This window comes from Ipomoea triloba, chromosome 3, assembly GCF_003576645.1.
Source record: "Ipomoea triloba cultivar NCNSP0323 chromosome 3, ASM357664v1".
Classification (NCBI taxonomy): domain Eukaryota; kingdom Viridiplantae; phylum Streptophyta; class Magnoliopsida; order Solanales; family Convolvulaceae; genus Ipomoea; species Ipomoea triloba.
Window position 1 is genome coordinate 4,199,532 of NC_044918.1, and position 19,042 is coordinate 4,218,573.

Below are 19,042 nucleotides of genomic sequence, written 5' to 3' on the forward strand. Positions count from 1 at the left end.
ATGTTTGTTAGTACTTTCAAAAAAAAAAAAAAAAACCTATGTTTGTTAGTTGTGCCCAACTTGGGCCAATGTTGGAAGTTCATTTTCAAGCCTTGGATTGAGTTACAATGTATATGCACACAAGTAATAATAAGATTAAGTTAATATAATTTGAGCTTAATATTTTATATATATACATATAATATTTCCTAAATACAATATTATATATAATTTCATTTATAATCATTATTATTATTATTACAATAATACACCACTGCAAATTTTAATACCATAAATTTACATTCACCTACCTAGTCCGTTACGGCGTTACCGATGTGACTATATACTTATAGCCACTTACCAATCTTCATTACCACTGTTACCTACCAATTTAAGTATTACTACTATAACCATCTATAATTATGAGCATTTTTTTTGGTTATATATATATATATATATATATATATATATATATATATATATATATATATNTTTTTTTTTTTTATATATATATATATATATATATATATATATATATATATATATATATATATATATATATATATATATATATATGTCACTAATAAACCTACTTACTCTATTACGTCTTCTCACGCTTTGATTCACGATTTCTCGGATGATATGCAGGAAAGCGTTTGGAAGCAAATTTGGAAACTAAAGGTGCCTAGCAAATTCAAGACCTTTTTATGGACCGCCACCCATGATCGGATTATGGGCAATGTGGAACATAAAAAGACGCGATTTTGCTATGGGTGATAGCTGCGACTGCTGTCCGGGGTCACGGGAATCCACTGATCACATCCTCCGGCACTGCACCGCAGCCAAGGAGGTTTGGAAGGCTTTCACCTCTACTGAACAGCGAAGGAGATGGAGGCAGCTTGACGTTCGTCAATGGATCACCGACAACATCATCCATGGGAAAGACGAGGTGGAGGGAGAAGACTGGCCTATAAGATTTACCATCATTCTCTGGTGGCTATGGAGATGGAGGTGCGATAGAGTGTTCAACGATCGCAAGTTGGACACTCAACGTAGGGTCAGCTGGATCAGAGAAGCAGAAGAAGAAATCAACCGGGCTTTCGCGCGCCACAGCAACAATACTAACAGAGCGAGAAGACTCAGGACTGCTCGATTAAGGTGGGATGCTTCTGTTGATCACCAAGTCACGCTCAACATTGACGGGAGCGTGAAATCAAGCAGCAATAGAGAGCAGGCATAGGCGGCGTAATGCGAAACAGCAAAGGCGAGTGGATTGCGGGCTTTCTACGTGGTACCGCCTATAAAGATCCCGCATGGGCGGAAGCGGAAGCCATTGAGGAAGGCCTTAGGTGGTCGTGGCAGAGAGGAGTTCGCGACATGGAGATTCAGTCGGATGCAAGAAACGTGATTCAATGGATTCGAGAGGGTTCGACGGGCCATGGACCGGTCAGCGACTATATCAACAGGATCAAAGATTTGGTCGCTAAGGAGTGGAGAATCTCTTTCAAAGCGATTTACCGTGAGCAAAATAAGGTGGCTGATCGTCTTGCGCTATAAGGTGCTATGTACCGTGATGAGCTAGTGACGTTTGCGGATTACCCGGCGATGAGCGATGAAGCTTTTTTTGATGATTTGGCGCATGTTATGAGCGTGAGAATAGTGGTGGAGTTTGACTAACTGTCACTCCCAGGGGTCCCCCTTCCTTTACGATTTTAAAAAAATAAACCTACTTACTCCACTAGAACAAAACATGGACTTTATTATGATTTTTTAAGTTATCATCTATGTAATTTTTTTTTTTAAATGTATAAACAATGATTTTACGTGAAAATTACAATTTATACAAATATATATATTATTTTCGACAACATTTTATAGATTGAACCATCATCGAAGCTCAATTATTATTTTTAAATAATAACTTTAGATGGTGATTTCTCTATAAAATCGTTGACAAAATTTAAGTTAATCAGAAAACAATTAAAAAAAACTTACAATGATAGTTGTTTCAAATAACAACCATTGTTCCTTCAAAAAAACAACAACATATTATTAGTATTGCTAACTCTAGACCACAATGTGGTTGGCTATTATTATTATTATTCGTTTTTGCATAACACATCTACCATTGTTGTGAAACACAATTGCTGATCTTGACTCTGTTACGATTTAGTATCAGGCTCGAACCCACTCCTTTCCATATAGGAGTGTAAACCGGGTGCTACTAGACCACAAGGTCTTTGGCCGCTTTCATCATCATTATTACTTATTTACTCACTTTTCATGTGCATATATATTATTGCTAGTATTATTTTTTAATTTACCTACCTTTATACCAAAATGTAATTATCTAGTTGTACAATTACCACCACTAGTAAAAAAAAAATGGTCACGATTTCTTATTAATTTATTTACAATTTTGCTACTGTACATTATTTTTTAACCAAACGTGGCCCTTCTTTAAAACTAGTCGCAAAAGTCTAATTTATACTTTCTTTTTTTTTTTTACTAATGCACTATCATTACTTAATATCTTATTCACTTATTTATGATGATGAAAATAAATAATTTTTAAATAAATTCATATTTATTTTATAAAATGGAAAACAATTAAACTTGGATAATTTTTTAAACATTTTATTACAAATAAAAAACTTTAAAAGTAAAAGATGGAAACTCAAAAATATTAAATATATACATATTGTACATCTAATTCGACCTCAGTGAATTGTTAAAATATCCTCATATAGTTATGGCACATTCACATTGGTCACAAGTCACAACTATGCAATTGGTTTCACCATGTATGAGCCTAAAATTACATCTTCTAAATATATATAATCATAGCATCTCTATCCGTTGTAATTTTTTAAAGAACTTTTTAGATGTCAAGCAAGCTAGAAGTTTTGGAAAAAAGAGAGAGAAAAAAAAAAAACAAAGAAAATAAGAAAAAAAAATCCGAGCATTTACGCGCCCAAGTGCCCAACGGACACTTACTACATCTATTTATAATTTCGTTTATACCCGTGAGTCCCCACCAAATCAATATTTGCAGTAATTAATTTTTTTTTTTAATTCTCCCCTGGCCTCTCTCTTCCAAGTCAGCCTAAAAATATGATATATAAAAAAATCGTTGATGGAGATACTCTTAGTACCAAATGACGTATATTGTGGGATACATGGAACCTACCATATGTAAAGGTATGGATGGGTGGGAGGAGACCTAGGGGCACCTTTTACAAATTTTTGGAATTAGTGTATACAACGTATAATTGTGGGGTTATATATATGCATAGTTTATCGGTGAATACAAAATTAAATAAAATTACGCTATGAGTAATTACAGGGCCGTTCCAATAAAAAAAATGGGGTCCTGTGCAATATTTTAAATTGGGCCCTTTCACAAGACCCTTGCACAAAAATATCTATTAATCTAGAATCAAGGACATCCCAATTTCTTGGATATGATACCTATCATCGTTGTGCACACTATCACAATCTCACAATCATCTTGACCTTCTATATGATGATTAGTATCTAACAATTTTTCTTTAGCATCATCTTTTTGCACATCTATTTGAGTTTCTTTTGTAATGGATTTTTCAAGAGCTCCCTTTTGATATTGAATTAGTTGCTCAATTCTTATTTTCTTTTTACGCTTTTTAAACCCAGCCGAATATTTTCTAGAAAAGATAATTATAAAACCCTAAAGAAAAAATAAAAATTTATTTAGAAACTCTATGAACAAATAATTAATCAAGAAACAAATTCTTGAATATATTATTCTGAAATAAGAATTATTAAGTCAGGTAAATAAAACAATAAACAAAAATTGTGAAATATTTAGTAATTTTAATTACCTGTTAATAGAATTGAAAAACATGAAAATTTGTGACTTTGTACGATCAAGAAGAATTCTTCAATCCTATCGAACTGAGGGCGTCTCACTCGTATGTGATCTGTCGGTAGTTTATTTGTGAGATTTTTGTAAATAAGCATTAAGCAACAATTTCGGTAATGACTAATGCTTAATGTTATTGGAATCAAGCTAATAATCTAATATTTATATACTATATATATATATAATATAAATGCATAGGTTGAAGGAAAAGAGTTATCTAATGGGAGTAATGGACTAATGATGCAGAACTGCAGAACGAAACTGAGGAAAAGATATGTCTAATACTATTTATATAATGTATATATAAGTACATAGAATTCCGTAAACATAAAGGAAAAAGATTCCTAATATGATATGTTAATATTTGTAGGATTTGATTTGTTGCAGACTTCTTGTGCAATTCCAGTTATATACGAACTACTATATATCAATTAATTTTTTTTTCGAAATAGGGGCCCCCAAAAAATTGGGGGCCCTGTGCGCCGGCCCTGGGCAGACTTGCCGAGGGCCAGCCCTGAGTAATTATATTATTTTTTAAAAACTTTACGATTTAATATAAAGTGTGATATATGTTAATTATATGTAAGTGTACCATTTAATTTAAAAAAGACAATTATTCGACTTAGCCCAACTTAGTTGAGTTGGCTATTACTCTATTAGTTAGCATCTAAATTACTTTTTTAGTACACTAGAAAATTTAAATATTTAATAATGTGATGGCTTATAATTTACTATTGATGTAATATATATATATATTTATATATAGATTTTTGTTCAAATGTGGTCGTGCTCTCCCGTGCGGCCGTGCGGTCACACACCACTCAATGTTACGAAATACACCACTCAATGTTAAGAAACACACCACAATGTTAAGAAACACACCACAGTGCATATTTGTGTGGTGTGTTTCTTAACATTGAGTGGTGTGAACCGCACGGCCGCACGGGAGAGCACGACCACACCTGAACATGACCCTATATATATATATATATATATATATATATCAGTATATGACTTTCAATTATATGATTGCATTGAATATATATACATACATCGTACCCAACTAAATACTTCTATTCATACATCAAATCATTTCATAATGGATTAATATTTGATGCACCGCCGGTGTATAAATGCTATACACCGGCGGTGAAGGAGAAGATGCCACATCATTAAAAAACAAAGTCAATATTAATCAGGTCCTTTTTTGCAAAATATCTAAAATTTATATTTTATTAGGAAACTCATTTATTTCTAAGCATCAAAATATATTACTTTCCTAAACATATTTATTACTTAATTATTATATATTTAATTTCCTACACATTTTAAATTATTAGATACATTCTTAATTGTTCTCAATTACATACAATATTACCCCCCCCCCCCCCCCCCCCCCCCCCCCCCCCCCCCCCCCCCCCCCCCCCCCCCCCCCCCCCCCCCCCCCCCCCCCCCCCCCCCCCCCCCCCCCCCCCCCCCCCCCCCCCCCCCCCCCCCCCCCCCCCCCCCCCCCCCCCCCCCCCCCCCCCCCCCCCCCCCCCCCCCCCCCCCCCCCCCCCCCCCCCCCCCCCCCCCCCCCCCCCCCCCCCCCCCCCCCCCCCCCCCCCCCCCCCCCCCCCCCCCCCCCCCCCCCCCCCCCCCCCCCCCCCCCCCCCCCCCCCCCCCCCCCCCCCCCCCCCCCCCCCCCCCCCCCCCCCCCCCCCCCCCCCCCCCCCCCCCCCCCCCCCCCCCCCCCCCCCCCCCCCCCNGACTCTATTTAGTAAAATTTTTAATTATACTAGTATTTTAAGAATATTTGGATCGATATACAATTATATAAATTATAGCGTCGAACATTATATAGCGCAATTGATGAAATTGGTTGGATTGATTATGTTTTTTGATGTTTTCTTTGCTTGAATTAGAGCAAATAATTGTCCAATTACCCGTGCGATTCACGGATAAATTTTTATTATTTATTATATTATTAATAAATCAACAATCACAATTAAAATTAATTGATAAATGTTACTGACGACTTTGTTTAGTAAAATATTTAATTATATTATGAATTTTATATGTATTTTTTTATACAATATTTATATTTTGATATAACTTTTGAACAACTATTGTTTATATATAGAAATTACTCGAAAAAAAAAGGTCAAATTTAAGATATGGCATAGGGTCCCAATTTTTATTGGAACGGCCCTTCAAGGCTAATATTTTTTAAAATTTTTTGACTAATATTGTGACATAATGATGGAATAAAACATCCCTCGTGAGTTTTGTTTAATTTTGAATAAACTTCCTCATCATCGTGTGATTAATATATATTTAATTTAATATTCACCATTTATCAATTTAATTAATAATGTATGTAATAGAAATATTTAGGAAATTAGGTAGATAATAATTAAGTAATAAATATGTTTAGGAAAGTAGATATATTTTGTTACTTAGAAATAAAGAGTTTCCTAATAAAATATAAGTATTAAATATTTTGCAAAAAAGGACTCGATCAATATTTATCTTTATTTTTAATGATGTGGCATCTTCTCCTTCACCGCCGGTGTATAGCATCTATACACCGGCGGTGCATCAAATATTAATCCTTTCATAATTAGGGCCCAAAGTTGTCTTGCCAAAATCACAATAATAAAGCTCAACCTAAAAAAATATTTTAAGATATTATGCGGATATTAAAAATCTTAAAGATAAAATTTATCACTAACTTTAAATTTTACTATAAACAAGTAAATAACAACAACAACAGAGAAAGATGTTCAAATTAACTAGAACTACACACAAAAGTTGCACTACAATAAGTTAATTTTTAGCCCTTATGTTATTATTAAGGAAGGGTATTAAGGATTCATTATGGTTATGTGTTTGGGCATACATTCTTAATACGTTCACTGCAACACTCATGAAACTGAGGGAATTAGATATGAATGCTTATGACTAGCTTGTAGATAAATATCTTTTTCAATGGTTAAGGTCACATTACTTGTACATTCCACACATTGATATGTTGGTTAATAATATATGCGAGTGATTTAATGTTGCGATTTTGTATGTTAGAGACAAATGTATCATTAATTGTCTTGAAATTATAAGGAAAATGCTAATGAACATACTATATGATAGTAAGGAACGGGCAACACAATGCACACATGTAATTTGTCCTAATACTTTACAGAAGATAGAATGTATAAAAAAGCAAGCATATATCAAGTTATATATGGTCTTCCCCAATAGAGTGTTTTTGTGAATTTTTGGAATAATAAAAATTTAGTGTTGGGTTTTTAACAAATGTGGGATTGAGCCAGTGTCCCAATTAACACTCTCACATGAATGATGGGAATGGGTTCGAGTCTCAGTGGAGATAACTATTGACTCTTTGTGCTTCATTATGTTGAGAAAGTACTTATGAACAAATACTACAAAAAAAAAAGTGACGTTTTTATCTTACAAAAATGGGTTTTTGACAGATTTGGTGGGCCCGGCCGCTGTGAGGAAGAAGATGCGCCCTTCTCGAGCCGAGCGCGTGCGCCGCGCAGTTCACGCGCCTGCCTGGGCACGTAAATAGATAGTTTTTTTTTTCCTATTTTGTATTTTGTTTTACTTTTTTTTTTGAGCATCCGTGGCATATCCACAGGGTAACGATCATGTCGATAATGTTAATCAAACCATCCTGGAAGGAATGAAGAAAAAATTACATTCAGCTGGACGTAGTTGGACATTCAAAAACCGTACCGATGAACTTCCGATTGCCGCTGAAAAAGCAAAGATTGTCGTAGTACTTCGATCTCAAGAGTAGTTAATCGAGGTGCTCCGGTCTAAAAAAGCTGAAAGCGCCGCGGCGCACGCTATTTATAAGAGGCCCAAGGAGGGAAAAATGTTTCGAATTCCGGACCCTAACACGAATCCCGAAGGTGCCTCATAGTACGCCACATGTCCTTGAGCGATGAGTCAGGATTACGTCACTCCAGTGCGACTGCGTCACTTGGAGTTCTAGCCCGGTCCCAGATGTCAGAGCTCTTTAGCCCGGACCCTTCCTCCCTAGCTGTTGTCAGAGCCCCGCCTAGGGGGGACTACTTGATGGAGATTATTGCCCGGGTATCGCAACCACTCGATGATCGGTCCCCGATCTGTAGAGCATGGCAAGACCAGGCCTTGCACTAACCTGTCTATCCGACCATTGTCCTCCCGACCGCCCGTCCTAAGGAGCCTGCAAGGCATGACTCATGGGAACCACTCGGGTCTAGTCGTCTCAATCTTCTTGCCTTAGAGCGCCTCTTCCACTATGGCCCACAGTCACCAAATACTTGAACAAAAGGTAATGGGCCTGCATCTAGTCCCGTTCATGGCCTCTATGCGGCGTCCATGCCGTAAGACCGGCACCTGTCCCCTAACACTCTCTAATTACCGCATTTAATGCTGGGATGGGTACTTTTGATTGTTTTCTCTCTTAAATAGCTAAGTAGCTCGGGAACATTTGACCCACTGTCATATTCACTGGGTAAAAAATGTTATTATTATTATTATTATATTATTATTATTATTACTATTATTATTCTTTGAAAATATTATTATTACTGTATTAATAATATAGGAAAGTAAAAGTAAACATGAAATTAGTTAATTAGGGGCAGAAGTATAAAATTTAAAAGAACCGCTGGCAAAATCGACACCGATTGAGAGTCGGGCGAACGAAAAGTAGGCGAGCTAGCTAGAACGGTAGACCCAAAATTAAGCCATTGAAGACAGAATATGGAAGAAGCTCTGGAAAAACACGCGAAATCTATTGCGGCTCCGCTGGTATTCTTCATCGTCGGCGTTTTTCAATTTCTCTCCCGATATCTCGAACTTCGCAAGGCGGTAATTTTTCTCCAATTTTTTAATTTTTTAATTTTTTTTTTTTGGGATTTTTGCAAAATTTTTATCATTTAATGTTTGAAATTTGTTTCGTTTATAGTTAAATGTATTAAACAAATTCACACACTATTTCATCAACTGAGATGATAGTGCGGTTAGAATGAAGTTATTGATATCCAAACAATACTTATTTTATATTTTGCTGGTAATATGGTTTTCCAGAAAGGATCGATATCCCAAAAGGATGCGCAGCTAAAAGCAGAGATTAAGCAGCTCTTGAAGGAGGCCAATGCCTTATCACAGTCAGTGACTCTAATTGTTGTTTGACTACATCAGTTTATGCTGTTTTTGATATCTGACATGGCATGATTCTGTTGTTAATAAGCTTGTATGCTTTGTTATATGATTGAATTCATGTGGTATTCACATTTACTGATAGCAGGTTAGACACAAAATTGCTAAATGTATCTTCACTTGGGAGAATTTTTTTCTCCTTTTAAATTAATTTTTGCATTGAGGTTGAAGCTGAACTGTTACTTTTATGATATAGAATGCAGTCTTTAAGGTGAAAGAATTGGTGGTCTTATTTGTGTGTTTCAATGTTGTAATATAGATCTTGTCTAAACCTTGACTATAATGAAGTTGAGGGAGTGTATCATTCTTTGATTTATGGGAAAGCCTGCAGCTACTATCTAAAGGTGTACTTTGGGTGAAGCCCGCCTTGTGACCCTCGCCGGTACAGGATCACAAGAAGGTAAACTAGTTGCCTATAACTGACCGGCTCAAACCAAGAAGTCTAATAGATAACTCCTACGGGGAGTCGAACTTATAACCTTATTGTTACCAAGCCAACTATCCAACCAACTTGGCTGGGAGATGTCCTATTTATGCTTGTGTTGGTCATTGCTTTACTTGATTCATGACACTTTACATTAATCCCCACCAAAGAAATAAGAGAAAATATTCATTCTAAGAAAATATATAATAACTGTCAGTGTGCAAATGTTATACACCAACAGTGAACTACAACCTGCCATTTCATGAAAAAGAAAAGTTAATATTTGACTAAGCCAATTATTTATTTATTTATTTATTTTTTTCCAAATAGTAATAATCTCTAAATTATTACTCCGTATAATTATTTTAATAATAAATCTTGTTCATGCAGAAGAACACTAATAAGCCTAATATAATAAAATACATATAATTCTCTTAAGTAGATGGTATCAACAGTCTAAAGTGAATGGACTTTCAAGCACCTTACGCTTCAAGAAATGGACCGAAAGGAATTTATTGTTGGCAGCATTTATGTTATTATTAATGACTTTTGGATAGTTATGGGTTTGAGATTTTTTTTTTTAGGTTCATTAATCACTACAGTAAAACTACAACAGCCTTCTTTTTTGGATGTTGGATAGCTCTGCGTCCATTTTTGTTTGAAAAGATTAATGAGACTAAAGTTGTTTCATCCGGAGATTGCATTCCTGATGGGAGTGAGTTTTGTTATTTAATTTCTGATCTCCCTTAATCTCTGAAGGAGTTCTCTGAAAACCTCGTCTTTCCGCTCTGAGTTGCCAGAAGAATGTTTATGAGTTGTACTTGTACATAAATTTTGTCTTTAGAAGAACAACTAGATATCTCAACATTTGGGAGGGAGGCATGGTAATGCGTTTCAATAAGATTAGGGTTAGCAGTGTTTTTTAGAATGAATAAGATTTATTTTTGGTATAATTAAAAAAATAGTTGACAATAATTTTGAGATCAATACTACTTGCAAAAATGGAGCCAAAAAAGCCAAATATTGACTTACTTTTAATGATGTGGCAGGTTGTGGTTCACTATTGGTGTATAGCATTTTAGCATCTATAACTGACGGTGTATAAAATATTTTCTTATTAAGAAAATAAAGTAGAAGCACTAAATGACACAAATCAAGAAAATACTATATAAGGAAGCATCTAAGTGCATGATTAGTGACAGCATTAATATCTGCTGCTGAAAGTGTGTCAATAAAGTAATCAGACTTTATATGGTTGGCAGTATACACTTGTTGTTCCTAGTTTTTCTGTGAGAACTTCAGTGTATTTCTTTTGGTGGGCGTGGAAACTCTAAAAAAATTATGAAATGAAATATCCTTGAAATTTGCTTGAGTTTTATCAACATTCATTTACAGCTAGTTTGAGTGACTTGTTGGTATCAGAGTTCATTAGCACTTATTTTGTGTTACATTCTAACTTTTTATTCTCATAATTCTTTTGCTGACTTAACTGCTGAAGATAGTCTATCCTGTCACCATTAATTTACATCCAGTTTATAGAGGTTGCATAATATAGGAAATGTCATCTGTTTTCTTCTTGACCAGGCCTTCAACTTTTGCACAAGCTGCAAAGCTGAGAAGGATGGCTGCAGCTAAGGAGAAGGAACTCGCAAAAAGTATGTTTTATTTGTAAAGAACTTTGTTTTTCCCTTCTGTGAATCTGTGATAAAGATTTCAGGAGATACATGTTTTAACACTATGGCTTTCCTTTGGCACCATATACAACTGTGGCAGTGGTACATACTAATTGTGTTCTATTAGTGCTTTCACTTCTGTGGGGTATACACATTTACTGAGTGAAAAAAATCCCAACATGTAACTGCGTTTGTAATAACATGAGACTCAATTACTTTTGCTTCTGTCAAGTTTTTCTTGAAAAAAAAGCCACTTGTAAGTGAATTTGTTAGCCACTCAGTTTGCACTTTTCTGAGTTAGCAATTGGTTTGTATCCAGTTGATCGCTTTTCTGAGTTGGATGTGTTCCAGTTCATTAATTGGTGTTCTTATTTTAGAGATCGCAAATCACAATGGGTGGTAAAGCAGTAAAGATGTATACTTGCTTTATATTTGGTCAGGACATTTGAGCTTGTAATGCCCAGCTGGACAGTATTGAGAAAAAGAGGTTTCTTTGAAAAGCCTAGACTTTCAAGCTTCTTGAAAAAGAAGCTTTTTGCAGAATCTAGCCTTAAGGGCTTCCTACTTATGTTTTTTTTTAGAGTAGATAAACTCCAAAATAAGCCAGGTCAACAAGCACTCCAAAGTTAGGACCATACTCAATTCTCTTTGGTGAAATTGTCTAGTGTACGCTACTTTAGAACTTGTTTTGTATCACTCTTTGCCTAGTCTTTGGCGAATTTTTCCTACTAACTTTTAAGTGATGCTGCTATCTAGCACTTGTCTAGTGTATAATACTTTGGAAATTGGTGTGTATCACTCTTTGGTGAATTTTTCCTCATAACTTTTAAGTGATGCTGCTATCTATCACCTTTCTAGTGTACACTACTTTGGAAATTGTTGTCTATCACTCTTTGGCGAGTTTTCCTCATAACTTTTTAGTGATGCTACTATCTAGCACCTGTCCAGTGTACAGTACGGAATTTTTTTGTTTATCACTTGTTGATTGCAACTACTTCCTACCACATGCAGGTCAAGGAATCCACAAGGAGGAGATAAAGATGTCGTATGATATGTATTCAAAATGCCTATTGGTTTTAAAGGTAATAAATGCATTGAGAACTTGATGCTTAAGGGGTTTACTTGCTTGTTATAAGTTGTAGAATGTCTTCTAATCTATCCTTTTGCAGATCTTCACATATTTTATGCTCATTCTTTGGTTTTGGCGTATGCCTGTGGCTTCTGTATCTAAGCAGCTGGTACATCCTTTTGGTAAGGACTCCAACTGCAACATATTTGCAATATATGCTGGATGATGCATTTGTTTTATTATATATGTCAGTATGATCCCTTACCTTATTCTGGGAAACAGTTTAATATTAATGTCCCGACAATGGATTATAAAATTTATCAAGTCACAAGTACATAGTCAGCCACCTCATGTTACTCTCTTCTGTATTTGTTTTCTTTTGACAGGTAAGATGTTATCTTGGCGAGCTGGAGGTTTTGTAAACGACAATGTCATGGTAAATATTGGTTTAGTTATCAAAAACTAATTTAATTTTGCTCTTATTCACTTATTGTATAGTTCATTTGCCAACCAAGATTATTTGGGTAGATTTGGGCCTGTAGCTCTGCAGCTTGATTAACTACTTGGTCAGAGAACCATCTCAGTCTTGGCATGAGCTATGAAATGATTCATTTTATAGCGCACTCTTCTATACTCTTTAACATATTCTACTATTCTAGTGACACTGCCCTAAACAGCTTTTGACAAATTTGGAAGACCTAACAGTATTATCCTTTTAGGGAGCAATCGCTTTCCCTTAGGTACCATTTCTAGCAACGTTACAATAGACAGCTTCTGGGATTTTGTTTTTCCTAAATTGGCTATATTATCCTGAAGTATTTTCGGGTTTTGTCTTGTGACATGAGTCATGACTTCTGAAATCCAGTGTATTCATTTTCTTTAACATTTGCAAATGATTTCTTTCAAGTTTCAAGAGACTGCTTCCTTGCCCATTTGTCATCTGCTTCTGCTCTTTTGTTCCGTTACAAAGCTTATTAATAAATATGTGTTGTAATTGCAGGTTGGGATCATTCCATGGTTAATCCTGTGTACTAGGGTCAGCAAAACTATATGCTGGAAAGTACTGAAATAGGAGAATAGAACATTACTGAGATTGTGACCTAACCAATTTTTGTTTAATGTAAATTTCTTATCAATTCACTTCTCTGTATTCTATTGAATTATGCCCAGTGCTTGATTGATCTTCTCCTTGTAGGAGGTTTACCATTACACCATTACAGCCTTACCGGATTACATTTGAACAGAGGAATTTTCATTTTAATTTTTTTCTCATTATGATAGAGTATTGTGTTCCAACAAATTCTCAATTGGTGAATATATCAATAAAACATGAAAATGGATTCTTCAAAAAAAAAAAAAATGAAAATGGAAATTTGAATGCTGAAAGTGACACGGCCATGCAAAATGCCACAAAATGCAAACAAGAATTTAGGGTGCTTGGTTCACAGATGTTTTAAATTGATTATATTTTTGGGAATTTTATTTAACCTAAGAAATAAGAATGTTGCGAAATGTAATTTTCTTAGGAAAAAAAAATAAAACGAAGTTTGAGAATATTATGTATTTTTTAATTATAAATAAACATTCTTTTAAATTGAACAAGAGAAACTGATATTTTATTGTTATTATAAGATCTAATATATGAATGTATTATATATATATATATATATATATATATATATATATATATATATATATATATATATATATTTGTTAAATTATACTATCATATTTATAATGAGAGGATGTTTTTCTATACATTTTTCTTCTATGAAATTTTTATAACATCTTTCGTTCTTTGGATATTAATTATGCAAAAATTTGGTAGAGAAGTATAGTAATCAATGCAAAGATTCAAAAATCAAAATATAAAAATTACTATTTAGCTTAATTTAAAATATCTTTCTTTTACTTAAAGTATTATTATATCCGGAAAAATTAAGAAGTATGAGGGGAAAAGCAAAGCATATTTTTCCATGGATTAATAAAATTCGGATATTTGTAGCAGTTGAGGAAAAATATTTGAGGCACGTACAACGGCCCTGTACCGAGTCCAATGGCGATGGATGACCCCACATCGTATCCGCCCATCGAACCCTCTAACTTCGATCTAATCGTAATCGGCACCGGTCTACCGGAATCCATCGTCGCGGCGGCCGCCTCTGCCGCCGGAAAATCCGTCCTCCACCTCGACTCCAACTCCTTCTACGGCAGTCATTACGCTTCTCTCCCCCTCGACGACTTCACTTCCTTTCTGCAATCCCATTCTAACTCCGCCTCCATTCCCGCTCCTTCCCAGCCCCACGATGAATCCGATTATGATCTCGTGCCTCTTTGTACTCGCCAGGTCTACTCCTCCATCGATGTCTCCGCGCACTCTACCGAACCTCTGGAGCACTCGCGAAAATTCTGCATCGATTTGGCTGGACCTAGGGTTCTGTTATGCGCCGATGATATGATCAATCTCATTTTGAAGACGGACATCAATCAGTACATGGAGTTCAAGTCTGTGGACGCGAGCTTTATTTGTGATGGAGACGGCAATTTGGCCAATGTGCCGGATTCGCGCAGTGCGATTTTCAAGGACCGTAGCTTGAGCTTTCCTGAGAAGAATCAGTTGATGAGGTTCTTCAAGCTGGTGCAGGGGCATTTGGGGGGCGATGACACTGAAAGTAACAAGATATCCGAGGAGGATCTGGAATGTCCGTTTTATGAATTCCTCAACAGAATGGGGCTTTCGTCCAAGCTAAAATCGTACACATCGAATTGCCTTTCCTCTAGCTGTTAGTGAGAACTCTAGATTCCATTGTTTTAATTGAAATTACCTTTCTGGTTTCCACATGATCACATTCACTTCATTTTTTTTCTTCCTGTTTTTCAAATTCTTTTGCTAATATACGGATTTCGGAAGTATACTAACTGCTTGTTGGCCCTCAGCTCATGGAGTTTATTTACATCTATAAAAAAACCATAAGCTGGCAAAACACTAAATATACGAAATGTTTTTATAAATTAAAACTAGATAAGAGAAAAAAGCCTCTTTTTTGAGGAGCTCCTAGCCAGGCTAAATAAGCACTACTAATTGCTGAGCCTTCCACCTTCGCACAAGGTGGTGACTTTATATCCACTGATTTAATTTTTGAACACGATTTAATGAGAATTACTTGCAGAGATTCTAGTATTCTGTATTTTTAATGTGTTGTTTTTATGGTGAACTGATTGGTTAGAGAAGAACATGATGTTTCAGTTTATAAATAAATGCACCTGAAAACATGTTTATATCTATTCTGATTACATGTGGTGGTAAGAGTACTTGTCCTCTGGACTCTGCCCACTGCCCTTTTTAGAATTCTGGAGGTTATCATGTAGCACAAACTGATTCTTTTCACCAACTAGATGCAGTACCCTAAATTGATGTGTATATTAGTCAGAAAACTTGCACTACCTAGATGTGCTTCTTCTTTTGAGAAGTTAAAGTTTTGCTCTTTACTTAATCGTGAGAAACTAAAAAGGGAAGGGAAGAACTTTCAGAAAATGGAAATCCAGTTCTAATTTCTTTTTCCTCATTTGTTTTTCTGGCAAAGTAATGAGTAAGCAAATTTGCTAGGTTAGTTTTGGTAAAGAATTTTTTGCCTGCTTTTCTGAATGCAATTTCTTTTGGCACTCATTCCATGCTGATATTGTGCTTGCCCTAGGATTTTTGTGCTCCTTTTTTTTTTTTTGGGGATTTCTTATCATAAATAAACTAACTCATATTATGCTTGCCTTATAGGATTATACTCTATGCAATAACCATGGCAACGTATGATCAGGAAAATGTGGATGCCTGTAAAGATGTTCTCAAGACAAGGGACGGGATAAACCATTTAGCTCTTTATCACTCTTCAGTTGGCAGGTTATTTCTCATCCTTTCTAGGCAGTCATTGACTACTTATGGTTGTTTCTTAAACTGTTTGACCAAACATAGAACGATAGACATTCATAAGTAATATCTACACTTAAACATGAGAGAGTTTTGTTAACAGCCTATAGTATGCAGAAAGCTTCTTCTTCTTCTTCTTTATCTTTTAAATAACCTTTATACTGGTGTGATTTTCAGTGATCTGTACTTGATGAACAAAGATTTGTGCAGACACGGATTTCAAATACCATGCTTTGTCTGTTATGCTAAGATTGGTGAAAATTGCAAAATATAAGCAAATGCATGTTAAGTTACTTCTATTAGATTGGAGGTCCTTAGCATAATCTAGGTTATTTTTTTCTCATGTATTTGGTTGTCAAAATCATTTAGTGGGCCCTTTCATCATGATATGATCGTTTATCTTCCAGAAAGATTTATATTAACAGAGTTTGCATGAGACTATGCAATTTACCTAGTGAGAAATTTTGTGCCCTTGCTCTTCAATCTCTCAGGTTTTCTAATGCCCCTGGCGCTATGATTTACCCAATCTATGGTCAAGGGGAACTTTCACAAGCCTTTTGCCGTCGTGCTGCTGTGAAAGGCTGTATATATGTAAGTTGAGCATAATTCTCTGATTTCTCTCTCTCTCTCTCTCTCTCTTTTTCATAGATAGTGCAATTATAATTCTAGCTTTGCACTATGGTTGTTCTTCATTGACTATGATGTTTTTTGTGCAAATGTGCAATATGTACTATTAATCCATAAGGTATGTATAGTTGGAAGCTCCTCACCAACCTTTTTATCCATGTGTTGTGCTGAGCTGTAATGTGCTTTGTCTTGGCATTTTGTTTCCAGGTTCTTCGGATGCCTGTCCATTTTCTTCTCAAGGACAAGGTTGGAATGATATTGCTTTTTTTTTTTACTGGATTTATAGACTATTATTAACATATATGGATTTCTCTTGTTTTGGGTTCATCTTTTTATATTTGTCACTTCGACATTTTTGCAGGGCAGTGGAAATTATAAGGGTGTCAAATTGTCTTCTGGACAAGAATTGTTTAGCCATAATCTGATATTAGCTCCATCATTTGTAATTCCCTCTGCTATGGTTGATTCTTCTGCTCATTGTCTGCAAGATGGTTCTTTTGATTTTGGTAGAGAAGATGTAAAAGAGAAGCTGGTTAAGGGAATATGCATTACAAAATGCTCATTAAAACCAGATGTGGCAAACTGCTTGGTGTTCTTTCCTCCCGGATGTATGTTTAATCTAAATGTTGGGAAACTTCAACATTTCAATTATTTCATGTATTGATTTTTTCCTCTTCCTCCAGCTTTGTTCCCTGACCAGGTGACTTCAATCCGTGTCTTCCAGTTAAGCAGCAATGTTGCAGTTTGCCCCTCTGGAATGTGAGTTACTTCATTTGTCCCAATTTTTCTTTCTTAGCCTACTACTGGATTCAGAATGTACATAGTATGCCGTCTTTTACCTATTGAGTGTTCTTCTTGTTCACCCCATGCTCTGTCACCAACTTGAGAAATGTATTTTAGCTAAGCTTGCAACATAGCCCATCTGTCTTGGTGAGGAACTGAGGATAATTTGTGTGTGTATATATATATAGTGTAGCGTCTTAACTCTTAATAAGATGCATTTGTTGCATAATGGTTTTGGTGCATAGTAGTTGTAAGAAAGTAATTATATCCATCACTTTTTCTTCAGGTTTGTGACTTACCTTTCAGTTATATGTGATGATGCTGTGCAAGGGAAGAAATTACTGGAGGCAGCCATTAATGCATTGTTCTCTATTCCTGTTTCTGGAGTTCCTGAAAGTAACTCTGCAGATAATCCAAATTCAAATACGAAGCCTGATTTACTTTGGAGTGCGTTGTATGTACAGGAGCTGATAAAGGTTAGTGTTGTTCTTCTATTCTGTGAATCATATTTATGTTAAAATATCACTAGCATGTTCCCATATTTAATATTTCAAATAGTCGTGCCATCAGTTTGCTCATGCAGTTTAGTGTTCTGTGCACATTGGTCTTGTAGGAATGCCTCTATATATTTGACATTGATTTGTTGCATGTGCAGCAGTGACACTATGATTCTAGCAAAACTACTTGGGTGTATACTGACATATGTTACTCATCAATGGTTTATATTCCCTGACACATTTCAAATCAATTTCAGGATTCATTTGATTCCTTCATATCTGTCTCTATGCCTGACTGGAAGCTGCATTACAGTGATCTTTTGTCTGCATCAGTGAAGGTAATTTGTTACTTATATACACATTTTTTAATGGTGTATGTCAGAAACAAATTCTTCCTTGCCCGTCTTAGCTGCTTAAACATTCTTTGCATTCTTTCTATCCTCTGTCTCATGTATGAACTTACTTAAGATGATATAGTATATTCACCGTTTCTTTAAATGCTACTCCGTAATACTAATTCTTGTCTTTGTGCTACTCTGACAGATATTTCAAAAAATATACCCTAATGAAGAATTCTTTCCAAAAGCTGCACCCACCAAGGAGCACAAGGATGATGGTGTGTCTGAGCTCGAGCCTTCAGCTGAAGATGTGCCCGAGCTCGAGCCTTCAGCTGAAGATGTGCCCGAGCTCGAGCCTTCGGCTGAAGATGTGCCCGAGCTCAAGCCCAAGCCTTCGGTTGAAGATGTGCCCGAGCTCAAGCCTTCGGCTGATGGTGTGCCCGAGCTTGAGCCTTCGGCTGAAGGTGTGCCTGTGGATGGTGGTGTGGCCGAGCCCAAGCCTTCGGCAGATGGTGTGCCCGAGCTCGAGCCTTCGGCTGTAGGTGTGCCTGAGCTCAAGTCTTCGGCTGAAGGTGATCCTGTTGGGACGTAGTCCCAGCAGGCGGGGGGGGGGGG

At 36.0% G+C, this 19,042-nt stretch overlaps 2 protein-coding genes across 2 annotated transcripts; both read left to right on the plus strand.

Moving 5' to 3' along the window:
• The first annotated feature begins 8,549 nt into the window (after positions 1-8,549).
• On the plus strand, positions 8,550-13,521 carry LOC116012347. Its single transcript, XM_031251864.1, has 7 exons — positions 8,550-8,743; positions 8,963-9,042; positions 11,103-11,173; positions 12,203-12,273; positions 12,361-12,442; positions 12,647-12,696; positions 13,261-13,521. Exons 1-7 carry the CDS (start codon positions 8,636-8,638, stop codon positions 13,330-13,332), a joined length of 534 nt encoding a protein of 177 aa, XP_031107724.1. The 5' UTR covers positions 8,550-8,635; the 3' UTR covers positions 13,333-13,521.
• Positions 13,522-14,254: 733 nt separating this feature from the next.
• LOC116014049 (rab escort protein 1) lies at positions 14,255-19,035 on the plus strand. The gene is made up of 9 exons (XM_031254035.1): positions 14,255-15,014; positions 16,033-16,155; positions 16,674-16,773; positions 17,017-17,055; positions 17,171-17,417; positions 17,493-17,568; positions 17,879-18,068; positions 18,347-18,427; positions 18,633-19,035. The coding sequence occupies exons 1-9, from the start codon at positions 14,317-14,319 to the stop codon at positions 19,017-19,019; spliced, it is 1,941 nt and encodes a 646-aa protein (XP_031109895.1). The 5' UTR covers positions 14,255-14,316; the 3' UTR covers positions 19,020-19,035.
• Positions 19,036-19,042: the final 7 nt, after the last annotated feature.